The sequence below is a fragment of the Labeo rohita genome, chromosome 19 (genome assembly GCF_022985175.1).
Source record: "Labeo rohita strain BAU-BD-2019 chromosome 19, IGBB_LRoh.1.0, whole genome shotgun sequence".
In the NCBI taxonomy this organism is placed as follows: domain Eukaryota; kingdom Metazoa; phylum Chordata; class Actinopteri; order Cypriniformes; family Cyprinidae; genus Labeo; species Labeo rohita.
In genome coordinates this window covers 33,732,042-33,748,807 of record NC_066887.1, presented here as the reverse complement: position 1 = coordinate 33,748,807, position 16,766 = coordinate 33,732,042, and the positions used below count along the sequence as shown (strand labels likewise).

Here is a 16,766-nt window from a genome sequence, read left to right as displayed (position 1 = left end):
GCATTGTACTTCGCAACGCTTGCAGTTATGTTTACCTAGAAATGTGCACAAAAATCACATAACTGCAGACCATTTAAAATGATCAAATGATCTACATAAACACGAGTAAATCATATCAGAAACTGAAGTGCAGGACTGCCTGTGGATAAAGCACACATGAATCTCTGTTGTGAATGAGATGAAAGAGGAAAGAGCTCGTGGATGAAGTTCATCTCCTCTTGTTTGTGAAGCTGCTGCTTCACCACGTGCAACACCCACTTCCACCCCCTCGAGCTTCCCGCCACGCCCTCCGACCCACAATTCAATACGCACGAAAAATAAAATAAGAAGAATAAAAAATAAATCACGCACTGCTGAATGTTTTCTTTTTTCATATCCAGACGATAAGTGTTGCATTTTGCGCAGTGGAAAAAAAAAAGAAATTCCCACATGCATCTCATTAGCATAAAATATTAGTTACCCTTACATGGGTTTCCCCAGCAATTAAAAAAAGGTCCTCGAAAGGTTCACCCGACCTCCCTCTCCTCCCACTTGTAAACAATTCACCGAGCAACACGTCACCGAGAGCTCCGGCGATCGATGACATCACCAGCGAACGCAGCTTTCTCTAGAGTTTCGGCTGTTTTGATTGGTCGAGCGGGATCTGCCGGATCTTCAAAGCCCGAGCCGAGCGCATTTGTGCAGCGGTGGGCGGTAAAAGTCTCCAAAACAGCCGAGGGACTTATAAATGTAAAGACGTTTCACAGGTTATGGCAACTTCACTTCTTGGGGTGAGTATAGATACATCTATTGGGTCGGTTTAGGGAAGATTCCAAGTAGATTTTCAGCTGAAATGAGAACAGTCTAAGGTTATTTAAAATGTATTTGCTGGCTATTTGCATTAGGCTACAAGCATAGTTGTGCGTAATTCCGCGCAAAAGCAGCCGAGTTGCATTCGGATTGCAGGAGCAGATAGTACAGTCCTAAAAATAAGTCTTTTTTAAAAAAAATAATATTCGCTGAACATTTCTTTGAAGACATTCACCAAAGAATCCTGTTTTTATCTTTAAATTTAAAAAAAAAAGTTTTTTTTTTCATTATAGACCAAAACATAGATGGTTATAGATAAATTAAAGTCTTAAACTCCTATCGTTTAGACTGTAAAACTATGTTTATGAAAAGAACTGCTGTCAGGACTATTTCTGAAAAGTTGTATGCAAAAATCTTTGCACAGAGAATTGCGTTGAAACGAATGCAACACTTTGCTTTGGAGAACTATGCTTAAATTAATTTAATGCAAAAATGTAAGATAGTAGTTCCATATGACTATAATTCGATTTAATTATTGAACAAATTAAATTGTGTCTGAAAACTTTTGTAAAGGCATTTTACGCGTTATGCTCTAAATTGACCACATTTTGCTATGTGGCAAAGGGAAGTCATTGAGCTCGTATCTGCTTTGTAAACAGTATGTTTGGGATTGTATATTACCAGTATTGTTGGTTCTTTGAATTGCTTTTGCATTGGATAAAAGCATGAATAAGGCCTAAATGTGAATGTTTTATGGTCACAGGAGGAACCGAGGGTTGGATCCACTCCATTGGCCATGTTAGCAGCAACCTGTAACAAAATTGGAAGCTCGAGTCCCTCTTCGGACGGCGGCTCGTTTGGAAAAGGAGGTTTTCACCCGTGGAAGCGCGCAGCGCCCAGCAGCTGTTCGCTCTCCCCGTTCGGCGCGCAGCGGAACGACTCGTTCAGCGCCAACAGCTCGTTCTCCTTAACGGGCAGCAACGCCTCCACCAGTCCGTTTGGAAACGACTATCCCGTGTTTCAAACTTCAGTCGCCAACAGTTCTCAGGACGCAAGCGCGCAGTCGGTGTTCATCTCCAAAGTGGACACCCTGCAGGGAATTTACCCGAGGATGAGCGTCGCGCACCCGTACGAGACGTGGTTCAAATCCGCGCACGCTGGCATCTCCGCCGGGGACGTGAGCGCTGGTGGCGGCTCCTCCTGGTGGGATGTGGGCACCGGCTGGATAGACGTTCAAAGCGCGAACGGCGCTGCGCTCCAGACCTCTTTGCATTCACCCTTGGGCGGGTACAACTCAGACTATTCCTCCCTCACTCACTCCGCGTTCAGCGCTAGCCCATCTCCGCATCTCCTCGCAGGTGGCCAGCACCTGATGGACGGATTCAAACCGGTTTTATCCGCCACCTACCCAGAAACCAGCCCAGGTACTAACGGCGGAGTTTTAGCCGGGTCTCCGGTGGTACCGCTCACCGGGTCTCCGCGCTCATCCACCAGGCGGTACTCGGGGAGAGCGACCTGCGACTGTCCGAACTGTCAGGAGGCAGAGCGGCTGGGGCCCGCGGGGGCCAGTTTGCGCAGAAAGGGGCTCCACAGCTGCCATATCCCCGGCTGCGGGAAGGTATACGGAAAGACATCGCACCTCAAAGCGCATTTGCGTTGGCACACCGGCGAGAGGCCGTTCGTCTGTAACTGGCTCTTCTGCGGGAAGCGCTTCACCAGGTCCGACGAGCTCCAGCGGCATTTACGCACACACACCGGGGAAAAGAGATTCGCCTGTCCGGTGTGCAACAAGCGCTTCATGCGCAGCGACCATCTCAGTAAGCACGTGAAAACGCACAGCGCCGGCGAGCCCGGCTCCAACGGGGTTAAAAAGGGCAGCGATACCGACAGCGAACAGAGTGTACCGGGCAGCCCAGCCTGCCAGTCACCGGAAATGACCCACAACACAGAACCCGTCCAGAACGGCCTTTGAAAAGAACTAGAGAACATGCGTTCTTAAAGGTTCTAATTAGAGCCAAAAAAAAAACAAACTTTAAATTCCCAAATTCCTTAGAAAACGAGTCTGGTACTTTAAAGAACCTAAAACACTGACTTTAAGAAATTATAAAACATGAAAGAATCATGAACACTCTTAAAAATAAACCTTTAAATATTTTTTGGGTTCCTCAAAGAACCTTTCATTGAAAAGTTCTTAAAAGCAATTTTTCCTTAATGTAAAGAACGTTTTTAAAAATCTAAAGATTTTTTTTATTATTATAACATTTGCGTAACAAACGTTAAACGTTCTTTATGGAGAATCATTTATGCCAATAACAAACTTTATTTTTAAGTGTGTAGCAACTCGAGAACTCTATACAGAGAGTGGTTCTTGGTCATTTTTGGTCTTCAAAGAATCAGAGATGTTTATTAAAAAGCCTTTATTTTTAAGAGTGTTCACTTGTGAAAGAAAAAAAACTCCCCATTTATAACATTTTGCGTAACAAACGTTAGACGTTCTTTACGGAGAAACGTTTAGGCCAATAAAGAACTTTATTTTTAAGAGTGCATCAACTCCAGAACTCTATACAGAAAGTGGTTCTTGTCATTTTTGGTCTTCAGAGAATCAGAAATGTTCATTAAAGAGCTTTTTAAGAGTGTTCACTTGTGAACGCACTATTTTCCTCGCGCAAAGGCCAGTGAGTTTATCAGACGCCAATTTTGATCACATTTGACTCTCAGGTGTTCTTGGATATTTAAACTAGTCCTTTTTGGATACAGTGGAAAAAAATAACCTCGTAATAGATAGAGATGAAACAAACTGCTGAACTTTGATATTTGCGCTGCATCTACAGATCCATTCACTCATGTCTATTGAGGCACTTTATTACTTAAATGACAGAATCAAGGATTTTATGTCTCAGCGGCTGCACAAATGTCTTATTATTCTGTATTTGCCAACTGAACTGTTTTATTTTGTGCTCCTTGATGTCCAGTCTATAATAAAACGCCTCATCTGGAGATGAAAGTGCGTTTTTTGTACATTAGTCGTGCAGTTGATATCTGAACTCTTCTCAATGCAGAGTGGAATTTGTACATAGGATTGTCTTGAAACTCTATTTATCATCGAGTTTGATTTTGTGCTTTGAAGTCTATCAGAGTCGCACTTTGAATCTATATTTATAATTTCACGATCGAATCGACTCGATCGGTTTGTTTATCTTTTGTTTTATTATTATTTAATTGAGCATGTGTGTTTGTATTTACTGACCGTTTACTTTAAGGTAATAAAGTCACTCCTGACTTGGCTATATGGACTGTTTTTGGGGGAACTTATGTGGTCTGTGGGTTGATAATAATAGTGATGGTTTACCACAAAATGTGTTTTGACATGCGCACATAATAATGCGTTATTAAAGCCTGTATGAGAAAGTTAAAGACGACGACATATGCTGTATAAGAAATAAAGAATTAGTACTTAATGTATTTAATAGTATTTAATAATTTAGATTAATTAACTTAGAGAACACTTAAAAATATCAGCTAGTTTTGATTAGATACGGCATGTGCGTTTTCTATTCAAGACAATGAAGCCACTAAAATTAGGCATTTTTAAAAACATATAATTAACATTATTACATATTTTATTATTTTAAAACATTGGTTTATAATGACGATCTACTTCTACCAAAGTTCATGTTTTTGAAATGATAATAACCTAAACATGACTTTTAGAGACTGGCACGAAATGTGTATCTAGAAGTGACTTTATTTCAGAACAAACCCACACTACAGTTGTAACTCTACTAATTTCTTACAAAAAATCAATTCCTAATATCAAAGTTTTAGTTCAAAATCTCTTTATCTGTGACGCGATTACGTTTCATTCATTACATTAGCGCTCTTATGAGTATGTGGCGCCTCTTAGTGGTCGCTGGCGGAAATGCAGCTCTATCACGAACTACTTCAGTTCACCTGTTGATCCTCTGCTTTACCAGAACGCTGTTGGGATAACATTAGGAGACGCTATTTATCGGACTCACCTCATTTTGCATTACGGAAGCATATTCTGTGAATACGACACTTCATTCGCCTCTGTAAGTAGGCCTAAATAAAAATAACCAAGTGCAGTAAACGGTATAAGTGTGGGTTCATGATTACGATAATTAAAATAATATTTAGGAAATTCAAGTATGAAATATCAAACAGCACAACGGAGTGCTTTTGTACAGGTGAAATAACTGAAGTGAGTAACACCGGAAGCCGCGCACATTCAAATTTAGAAATGGCGCGTCCGCCTTTTACATTAAAATTGGGTGATATGAAGAGCAGCAAAACTGGACAGCACGTCGATTCGAATTTTAGCATATATAAATACAAATATTTGTGCTTTTGTACAGGTAAAATAACTTAAAGCAAATGACACCGGAAGCCGCGCACATTCAAATTAGAAATGGCGCGTCCAGCTTTTACATTAAAATCGGATGATATGAAGAGCAGCAAAACTGGACAGCACGTCGATTCGAATTTTAGCATATATAAATACAAATATTTGTGCTTTTGTACAGGTAAAATAACTTAAAGCAAATGACACCGGAAGCCGCGCACATTCAAATTAGAAATGGCGCGTCCAGCTTTTACATTAAAATCGGATGATATGAAGAGCAGCAAAACTCGACAGCACGTCGATTTGAAATTTGAATTAGTCAAAATTTTAGCATATATAAATACAAATATTTGTGCTTTTGTACAGGTAAAATAACTGAAGTGAGTAACACCGGAAGCCGCGCACATTCAAATTTAGAAATGGCGTGTCCGCCTTTTACATTAAAATTGGGTGATATGAAAAGCCGCGAAACTCAAAGCACGTCGATTTGAAATTTAGTCTACCTACAAACATTTATCGAACAATCTTAAATTCAAATCGACATGCTTGATCCTACCTTCATATTGAAGACTGATTGACGACTAACACGCAATATTATTTAAATTATTTAATTAAAAATAAATAAATAGGCCTTCATTTTAAATAATTGAACATGTATCATCTTTATAATTAAGACTTTTTTTTTATAAACTGATGATAAATAACACCACTGAACCGAAGAACTGTGTTATGATTTTTATTTATTTTATGGAACCGGCTACAAAGCATAACCAGAATGGCTGGTGTGAGGGATGTGTTTGATTTACCCAAACACGTTCACAGAAATGTGCGGCTACACATGCTAACACTGTATTGCTCTGTTTCTGTTCACACACTATACAAAAAAGTCCAACAAAGCATTTATTTCTAACAAAAGAGACAAACAAACTACAAATAAATATTGTTTAATGTTCTCCCAATGTAAACAGAGTGTTAAAACCGTATTTATTAGAGCCACAGGAATGCTATGGTGACCGCGAGGGTAGTACCATGACGCGCTGCGTTACTGGGCCTCTGTCCACAACATAAAGGGCCCTCAGTAGTACACGACAACAGATATAAATACCGACCAGCAGCTAAATAATTAACACACAACTCAAAGCGCAAATCTCAACATACAGTAAACTAGTGTAGGAAGAAACCTTCCTCAAAACTCCAGTTGTATCAGGGAATCATTTGAGCTGGGAAAAGTGCTGGAAAATAACTTACTGTTCTGAAATCTCTGCTCAAATATAAACACATTCAATAAACCCGAATGCCACGTTGATTATTATTATTTTAAAAAATCCCCCCAGCTAAAGTTGTTAGGAACAGTTAAGCGTGTGTTGACCACTAGGTGTCAGACTAATCCCAGTTATAACGACAGAGTTTCCTAACCACTATGTTCAGAATTGAGTACTAGCATACTGCTTAAAACATATTGTACAGTATCCACCTTATTTTGAACGATCGCCGCGCCATTTGTAATTTGAATGTGCGAGACTTCCGGTGTGGCTGACTTCCAGTTATTTAAGCTGTACAAAAACAGTACATCATTATGCTTTATATTATAGCATATTGCATGCACATTGCATATCATGCTTAATGCATTATCATAACCATAAATACTAGTTTGTAGCAACTAGTGTTACTACTTTACCTAGAGGATATTCTCGCACATTCACAGGAAATAGCGTACTTTCATGTCGCAAAATAAGGTGGACACTGTAAGTACCTTTTTTTATAAAAAATAAAAATAATATAATAAAAATAATAATAATAATTATAATTAACCATTCAAGTTCAAACTGTTCATTTCAAAATTTAAAGTACTAAAATTAATAAAACAAAACTGAAATTAAAATAAATCTACATAGATTTAAATAGACTACATTATAAATATAAATAGAATATATATGTCAAAAGTTTACATACACCTATAAAACGTTAAATTATTTTACCTCAATAAGAGGGATCGTATAAAATGCATGTTATTGTTTATTTAGTACTGACCTGAAAAAGATATTTCACATAAAAGATGTTTACATATAGTCCATAAGAGAAAAAAAATAGTTCAAAAGTTTTCACCCTCGGCTCTTAATGCATCGTTTTTCCTTCTGAAGTTTTGAAAAGGGTCATTTTTATAAATTCAACTATTTTTATCTCTTGTGGACTTTGTCTTCTATGTGAAATATCTAACTCAGGTCAGTACTAAATAATAAAAAAAAAACATACATTTTGTATAATCCCTCTTATTTTGATAAAATTAACATTTTGCAGATTCCGCAAGGTGTATGTAAACTTGATATATATATGCAGAAATAAAAAAGGCAAAATAGAAATATAAAATACCATACATAAACATAAAAGCACAATAAAAGCACATAAAATTACCAAAATGTAAACAAAAATGAAAACTAAAAAGCTAAAAAGTCTAAATCTTTTGTAGCCCAATAATTAAATTTAATTACTGGTAATATAATAAATTCATAAAATAATTATTACTAATATAATTATTAAGTCCATATAATGCATCATTGTTCTGGAAGCGTTTAGTCCACTGCATTGTGGGACAGTGTTCCTTTTGCCCTTTTTTTTGCTTTTTTACTGCAGTCTGTGTATTTTCTGCATGCAAACTAGAGAAATAGTATGCACAGTATGCTCGTATGCTATTCTGAACACAGCCAGAGTCTGTAGTGTATTTACAACTAAAATAAAACAAGTAAAACAACAGTAACAGCAGAAAACTGGCCTATTGAGGTTAACGCGTCTAAAGCACGCCAGTAAGGGTTTAACAGGCATTTACGTACCGTCTCCTCTTCTGCTGCTCTTCATCCTATGTGGCTTCAGAACGAGAGACTTAATGCCATTCAACATCATAAATTAGAAACAGAATGAAAAGGAACGAAAAACACCCTCAGAAAACCCACACAGAATATTGGTTCCGTGAAGTTAAGTGCTTAAAGAGACATATTGTGTTTTCATTCAGGTAGTGCTTCCTTTTTACAGCGACCTTTGACCCTTCATCACTGCCAGACGTCACTCAGGGGCTTCTTGGGCACGTGCGAGTCCATTTCCACCGGGTGATTCGGGAGACGGTCCCTCCTGTATGTGATCGTCTTCTCGTTGGTCGAGGGGACGTATGAGGAGTCCTGGGTTCAGAAAGAAGAGAAATTGGTTTTTATTCAGAAAGGATGCATTAAACTAATCAAAAGTGATAGTAAACACAAATAAATGCATCTATTCATCTGTGAATCCTGAACTTAAATGTATCAGTTTTCACAAAAATATGAATCAGCACAACTGTCTGCAACACTGATAATAATCAGAAATGTTTCTTGAGCAGCAAATCAGCATATTAGAATGATTAAAATCAATCACCTTATGGCTGTGGTCAAACTGTTGCTCCGGGTTGGTCTGCCACGAGCAGTTTCTGGCTCTCAGCAGCTGTCGGACGACGGCCAGCATGCCGATTCCCAGCGTGACCGTCAGAAGGAAAGCGCTGAGGAACGTCTTAAAGTAGCGCCGACTCCAAGCACACACTGTTAGACGACAGAGAGCAGACTATAAACAACAGAAACGCTGACAATCCTCACAAGACTGCATCCCACGGGAAATAATACTGCTCAGATGTTGCTCTTCAAAGAGTTTTCTGGATAGTTGGAAACATCGAAATCATCTCATATGTTTCTCGTAAAATTCTTGAGTCGGTAGCAGACGTACAGTAAGAATGAATACAGTAAGAAAAATGAATGTGGAGCAGATCAGATTATTAGGTGAGTTCATATCAGGGTTATTACCAATAACTAAAACCATTAATCAATCAATCTACACTACCAGTCAAAAGTTTTTGAACAGTAAGATTTTTAATGTTTTAAAGTCTTTTCTGCTCACCAAGCCTGCATTTATTTGATCCGAAGTACAGCAAAAACAGTAAAATTTTGAAATATTTTTACTATTTAAAATATCTGTTTTCTATTTGAATATATTTTAAAATATAATTTATTTATTATTTCAGCATCATTACTCCAGTCTGCAGTGTCACATGATCTTTCAAAAATCATTCTAATATGCTGATTTGCTACTATTTATCTATATATTGCTGCTATTTACCTATATATCTTTAATGAATAGAAAGATCTAAAGATCAGCATTTATCTGAAATAAAAAGCTTTTGTAAAATTATACACTATACCATTCAAAAGCTTAGAGTCAGCATTAATTTTTTTGGGAAAGAAATAATAGAAATGAATACTTTTATTTAGCAAGGATGCTTTAAATTGATCAAAAGTGATGATCAAGACATTTTTAATGTTACAGATCTCTATTTCAGATAAATGCTGTTTTTCTGAACTTTTTATTCATCAAAGAAACCTGAAAAAATTTTACTCAGCTGTTTTCAACATAATAATAAATGTTTTTTTGAGCAGCAAATCAGAAAATTAGAATGATTTCTGAAGGATCATGTGACGAGTAATGATGCTAAAAAAATCAGCTGTGAAATCACAGGAATAAATTACATTTTAAAATATATTTAAATAGAAAACAGTTATTTTAAAAACTAAAAATATTTCAGATTTTTACTGTTTTTGCTCTACTTTGGATCAAACAAATGCAGGTTTGGTGAGCAGAAGAGACTTTAAAATCATTAAAAATCCTACTGTTCAAAAACTTTTGACTGTTAGTGCATATATAATAAACAAACTTGCAAAACTTAAATAAAAAAAATCAGATGCTTTGAAAATGTGAAACCGTAATGAAAATGCAATGTTTTGCTAACAGTACTAAAGTACTAAAATTAATAAAGCATAATAAAATTAAAAAATAATATTAGACTTAAATTGGCAGTGACAAAATTAAGAAAAGTAAAACACAAGAATAAATTAAAGCCAAATAGAAATACTAAAAAAAAAATAAAAAATTAAATGATGAACACACATAATAAAACCTAAACTAAAACAGAAGATTACAGTTTTAAAAAATAATAAAAATGACAAAAACACAAAACAAAACTTAAATAAACAAAGCTAAATAAAAATAAATATAAATATTAAGCTTACAAAACAAATGTATTTGTGACAGTACTAAACTTAATAAATCTAATTTAAAAAAAATAACAACAATTAATTAATTAATTAAAATAAAACTGGTTCATACTGAGATCTTAGACTTTTGATTGTAAACTCTTGGCAAATCTGAGAACTGTTTGAGACGTTGAGACACATAGATCACCTTAGCAGAAATATACTTTAGCATTGTAAAATCCACTAAAAACACATAAAATATTAAACAAAATGAAAATATAGTTCATTCATTTCATTAATAAAGTTAAAAAGAACAAATCTCATTTTTTTGTGATATCAACCTCAAATTTGAAACACAACTTATGCCTTTGACTTTCACACGTAGCCAAACTTAAATCTGTACATTCAATATTTAAGTTAGAATTTAATTTTCTATGCTCAACAAGTGGTTAACAGGTAACAAATGAATTATGTGAATTAAATTACATGAATTAAATGAATTACAACTCTGGTATAAATATAATTCAGTACAATAAAATCCTAAAAACTACAAAATATTAAATCAAAAACATTATCAAACTAAAATACAGTATTTTTTTTTTCCACGCGAGCAGCAGCAGAGGTTTATAATTATCATCTGTGGTGTGAACGAGGCTTAATAAAGCAGTCTCTCGGTTTAATCGCATTACTGTCAAGGCGAAGCAACAGAGATATTAAAGAGATCTCAATAGTGTTGTTTGGGTCTCCTGCACATTCTCTCTTACAGAGCCACTCATCCAACTGGCGTTTGCGACACACCCCACGCCCCCTCACCGCTGCACCGAAACAGCGTGAGCCTTTGTGTGTGTGTGTGTGTGTGCGCTGCTTCCAGATCGCCATGGAAACCTGTTAAAATGTCAGTATGCAACTTCATGTGCTTTGTGTTGGGACCCGACTGGAACCGAGCCATCGAGGACAGGAAAGCTGGATGTGTGTACTGACCGGCTGAGCGATCGGCGCAAGGCCCGAGGGAGCTGCTTCTCCTCCAGCTGCCGCCGATGTCGTAACGGCACAGCAAAAACATCTGGCTGCTGTTTAGCTTGCGAATGAATTATGGGATTCTTTTGTCCTAAACAAACCCTTTCCCTGAATCCATGACACATCCAAGATTTTGAAAGAAATTAAGAGTTTTTAATTATACTAAGAATGCATCTGCTTAACATCTTACAAGTTTTTCTTGAATAGCAATAAGGTCTCCCAAAAAAAAACGTAGAAAAGTATTTTAGAAGACGTTTCAAGGTCTCAGACGGTTCTCAGATTTGCCAAAGTCTGCAGCCAAAATATGAACATTCAACAAACGCTCTTCTGCTCTTCCCCCCTGCAAATGTGTGTGAATTTAAGGAGAAACATGCTGTGAAACTTAAACTTCAAAGAAGCAAAACTCCTATAAATGTCCTCAGCAATAAAATGCCCTTTTGCGAAGAAATCACCAGAGAGAAAAGTGAATCTACTGAGTTTTGCCACAAATCAAAATGAATAAATAAACAAACAAATAAAATGTAAGCAAAAACTACTAAAAGATTAAGATAAATAAATAAGAATAAAGCCTACAATTTACGACAAAAAATCAAATAAACAAATAAATAAATAAATATAAATTAAATAATTTGATTGTAAGAAAATGTACAATTTACTACAATTCACCACAAAATTAAATAAATAAATAAACTGTAAATAAATAAAAAGATAAAATGCAAATAAAATTAAAACAATATTTAAAAAATAAACAAACAACTAACAAATAAATAAAAAAAATAAAATAAAAGCTTATAATTCACCACAAAAATCAAATAAATAAAATATAAATTAAATAATACATAATTGCAATAAAGCTTACAATTTACTACAACTCACCGCAAAATCAAATGAATAAAATATAAATAAATAAAAATATAAAATGTAAATTAAAAAAATTAAATAATAGACAAATAAAACGTAATAAATAATAAAAAATGAAAAAAAAGTATAATTAATCAGACAAATCTAATAAACAAATAAATAAAATATAAATATATATAATAATACATTTATTGTAATAAAGCTTACAATTTATTACAATTCACCACAAAGTCAAATGAATAAAATAAAATCTAAATAAATAAAAATATTAAAATGTAAAAACTAATAAAAAATATTTTAAAAAATAACAAATAAATAATAACTAACTAAACATGAACTAATAAAGAATAACTATGAAAAAATTAAAAAAGCTTACAAGTCCCTAAAAAAAAAAAAAAAAAAAATCAAATAAATAAAATTTAAATAAAATTATAAATTTATTGTAATAAAGCTTACAACTTACTACAATTCACTACAAAATCAAATAAACACATAAAAAAATAAAATGTAAATGTAAATAAAAATGAAAAATCTTAGAATTCACCGCAAAAAAATCAAATAAATACATATATAAATAAATTTGTAAATAAATAAATAAATAATTTTAATAAAGCTTAAAATTTACTTCAGTTTACCACAAAATCAAATACATAAATAAATAAAATACCTAAATATAAGTAAAAATAAATAATAAAAATGAACAAATAACTTACAATGAACTTCAATTAAGCACAATACCATAATAAAACTGCATTTCTGTAATGTGGAAAATATTGACCATAAAATATTTTTATAGTAGCATAAAACTGTAAAGTATTCCTATATCAAGGAACAGCAGCAGTTGTTGAACTGAATTTAATTGAACTAAAATTAAATAAAATTTGAATAATCAAAATGTAAATAAAAATATTGTATTACAGTAAAAAGAATCTAATGAGAAAAAAACTAAAACATCTGGACACATTACAGTAATGAGAATTTGAAATGTTGACAATAGATTTCATTCTCTGTAAGCGAAATATAATTACTCATTTTTTTTCAGCGCTGTCGAACAGAGGTCGAAAAAAGGGAAAGGCGGAGGAGGAGGAAGAGAAGATGAAGAGAAGAATTCATTTCCTCACCAGGATGTCGACTAATGTGCAGCTGAGGCCGATCTGAAGCCAAGTCCACAAGAAAGCGGTACTGACACTTCTCACTGCTGGGATACAGGCAGTATTTCCCCCGGACCAGCTCTGAACAACAACACTCTTCATTCAGACTCTCGTCAAACTCTCTAGAGATTCTTTCTGAGTTGATGTGCAGTGTTTGGTGCTGTATGTACCTGTGATGTCGTCCACATACTCCACCGATGGAGCGCAGCTGTGATTACAGAGCTGGTGCGCGTTTGGTCCGAGTCCGTTCGACAGGTGACACTTCACACAGTTCCTGATCACATGATTACAATAATTAGCATGAAAACAAAAAGACATCTGAACAATAGAGATGTATATGTCACAGATCAAACTCTTAGCCAAGTACAAAAAGTATAAACGTATTTAGTATTTAATATTTTAAATTATTTAACATTTATTAAATCATTTTTATACCCTCATTAAATTAATAAACAAGAAATAAACATCATAATTTATTATATAAATCAGGGTTATTACAGTTAACTGAAACTAAAATGAAAACTGTTGAAAAAAACGTTTTTGTTACTTGAAATAAAATACACGTTAATTGAAATAAAATAAAATAAAGCTTAAAAACATTTAACTTTTATACTAAGATAACTAAAACTGAAAATTAATAATTAAAACCTTAGAAAAAAATTAAATAGAATAAAAAATAAAAACACAGCTTACAACTGACCATGAAAGAAATCGCATAAATAAAATATAAATAAATATATCTAGAAAATTGTAATATTTTCATTTATTTTAATTATTTTGTTTCATTTTATTATTTATTTATATGTATTATTTATTTATTTTAATCAAGTTTAAATTTATGTACTAAGATAACTAAAATGGAAATAAAATGTGAAAAACTAAATAGACATACACATACAAATATTTAACAAAAACTATTAAAATGGACGAAAATACGCAATTAAATTATAGAGAATAGTATCTCAAGGACACTAAAACACTGACATGAATATAATAATAATATATTAAATTAATTAAATAATTCAAACATTTATTAAATTATTTTTTTCATTTTAATTACTTTATTTTATTATGTATTTGTATTTATTATTTATTTATTTGAATCAAGTTTAACTTTAAAATGGAAAAAATTAAAGTATTTAAAATATTAATAAAAACTATAACAGTATTTTAATTATACTAAGAACACTGATATAAATATAATAATAATAATAATAATAATAATATATGAAGTTAATTAAATAATTAAAAACATTTATATTAATTACTTTTATAATAATTGTAATATTTATTAAGACATCCTGGAATATGCATCATATTCTATTGCCCATACAAAATCACTTTACATACTTATTTTCATGTGACCGACACTTTAGGTCATGTTCTGAATTTTGGTAGTGTTCGTAATTGCATACTATTCATACTATTTCTATAACGTTTGTCAATGTGGTATAAAGCCTGAGCAAATTGTTTTGAATACTGCTTCCCACAATGCAATGCGCTCGTTTTGACCTTCCATTTGCAGTGCGAGGAATGATCTGGAAATGTTATCAATGTTATCATTATTTTATTGCAATACAAAGAGTTAGCACTCATTTTTAAAAATGCTTGCATTTTAACATAGCATATGCTGTTCAGTATGCAGTACACTGTGTTTTATTTAGAAGACTGTCTAAATTGGTGATCAAGTATGCAGATATAAACTTATATTCTTTAAGTATGCAAAATTGTATATTTAAAAAAAATGTACGCTTTAAGTATGCTCTTAAAACTACTATATAGTATATACTATGTCTGCATTCTTAAATGCATGTTTTAAGTGTATGCTTTATGCATGCAAAACAATTCTGAAACTGGAATTGCACAGCAACATGATGTTCTTGTGCTACACTGAACAACGCACACTATTTTACATACAGCATACACTATATACTGTGCAGTATGCTTGCAAAATGCATGTTTTAAGTGTATGCTTTATGCATGCAAAATTGCAAGTATGCAAAATAATTCTGAAACTGGAATTGCAAATGCAAGGATGTTTGTGTGCTACACTGAATAATGCACACTATTTTACATACAACATACAGTATATACTAAAGTATGCAGTATGCTTGTATTTTTAAATGCAAGTTTTACGTGTATGCTTTATGCATGCAAAATTGCAAGTATACAAAATAATTCTGAAACTGGAATTGCACAGCAACATGATGTTCTTGTGCTACACTGAACAACACACACTATTTTACATACAGCATACACTATATACTATGCAGCATGCTTGTAAAATCCATGTTTTAAGTGTATGCTTTATGCATGCAAAATTGCAAGTATGCAAAATAATTCTGAAAATGGAATTGCACATGCAATGATGTTCTTGTGCTATACTGAATAATGCACACTATTTTAAATACAGCATACAGTATATACTATGCAGTATGCAGTATACTTGTTTTTTATTGTTGTCAGTCACACAAAACCTTGTATGAAAAATTATTTTATACAAAAAATATGGGCAACACGATATGAAGTCAAGATTCTTAATTATTAATTAAATTAAAGCATTTAAAATAATTTAATAAATAAATACATCTATTCTACTCCACTTTTACGATGTTTACATCCTTTGTCGATTAAACGTGTTTTGGCTTTATAAATACTTTGGTATGCGGTGGAGAACAAAACATTTTCGCTTGCATTCCCATGCGCATGAATGAAAGTGAATGCAAGGCAAAGTCTGGTGTCACGCCCCTTTAGAAAGGTATAAAAACTCCCTTGCAGCTTTAGTGAGTGTTAATTGTGTGATTGACAGCTGTTCTAGCCAAGCGCGGTTACCAGTGCGATTGACAGGAGTTGTAGCAGACGGGGCATTTCTCACAGAACTCTCCGGATCGCCGGGCGTCGTCACAAACGCACTTGCCGCACACACACTTCCCCCAGCCGCTGCAGATCAAGCCGTCGTCTGACACGCAGCTCTCGGTGGTGTCGGGACAGTCGCAGGCCTCGCCCGTCCAGCCAGGAAGACACACACATTCACCTGAAACACACCGGCCGTGTCCTGAAATGTGAAAAAGAAAACAAAAACACACATTTGTGGAAATGTGTTAATTCAGGACATTTTTCTGTTATTTAAAGTAATACACATTATTTATAATAAAATGTAAGCTGTTTATTTCACAGGATTATCCAAAAATAGGTATTACTGAATTATCATTTAATATATATTTAGCATAAAAAAAACCTAATTCACACACACACAGAAAAATTACATTTACAATTACTCTAAATGAAATTTTAATATAGAAAATCTTTTGAAATTCCAAATGTAATAGTGATATATTAGTTTTGATATATTAAAATACATCTAAAAGCTTACATATAGAATTAATTTAATATATAAAACTTTAAAAAATTACAATATATTTCAAAGGTTTATAACTTTTTTATTATATTTACAATTTTATATTTTAACCTAATAATATCAAATTAATATTTAATATAAATTATACTATTTTATTAATTATATATACATTATACATATTATGG

The 16,766-nt window shown here is 33.4% G+C and overlaps 2 protein-coding genes across 3 annotated transcripts in view; one reads left to right on the top strand and one right to left on the bottom strand.

Annotated features, from left to right (window-relative positions):
• Nucleotides 1-699: 699 nt before the first annotated feature.
• sp8a (sp8 transcription factor a) lies at nucleotides 700-4,022 on the top strand. The gene is made up of 2 exons (XM_051137037.1): nucleotides 700-770; nucleotides 1,553-4,022. The coding sequence occupies exons 1-2, from the start codon at nucleotides 750-752 to the stop codon at nucleotides 2,759-2,761; spliced, it is 1,230 nt and encodes a 409-aa protein (XP_050992994.1). The 5' UTR covers nucleotides 700-749; the 3' UTR covers nucleotides 2,762-4,022.
• A 2,898-nt stretch (nucleotides 4,023-6,920) lies between these two features.
• itgb8 (integrin, beta 8) overlaps nucleotides 6,921-16,766 on the bottom strand; it is an 81,690-nt gene continuing 71,844 nt past the window's right edge. For both annotated transcript variants that reach the window (XM_051137187.1, XM_051137188.1), the window contains 5 exons: nucleotides 16,056-16,278; nucleotides 13,394-13,497; nucleotides 13,194-13,304; nucleotides 8,552-8,712; nucleotides 6,921-8,322 (listed from right to left, as the gene is read on the bottom strand). In XM_051137187.1, coding sequence (XP_050993144.1) covers nucleotides 8,197-8,322; nucleotides 8,552-8,712; nucleotides 13,194-13,304; nucleotides 13,394-13,497; nucleotides 16,056-16,278 — 725 coding nt within the window. In that variant the 3' untranslated portion in view covers nucleotides 6,921-8,196. The remainder of the gene's footprint in view (nucleotides 8,323-8,551; nucleotides 8,713-13,193; nucleotides 13,305-13,393; nucleotides 13,498-16,055; nucleotides 16,279-16,766) is intronic.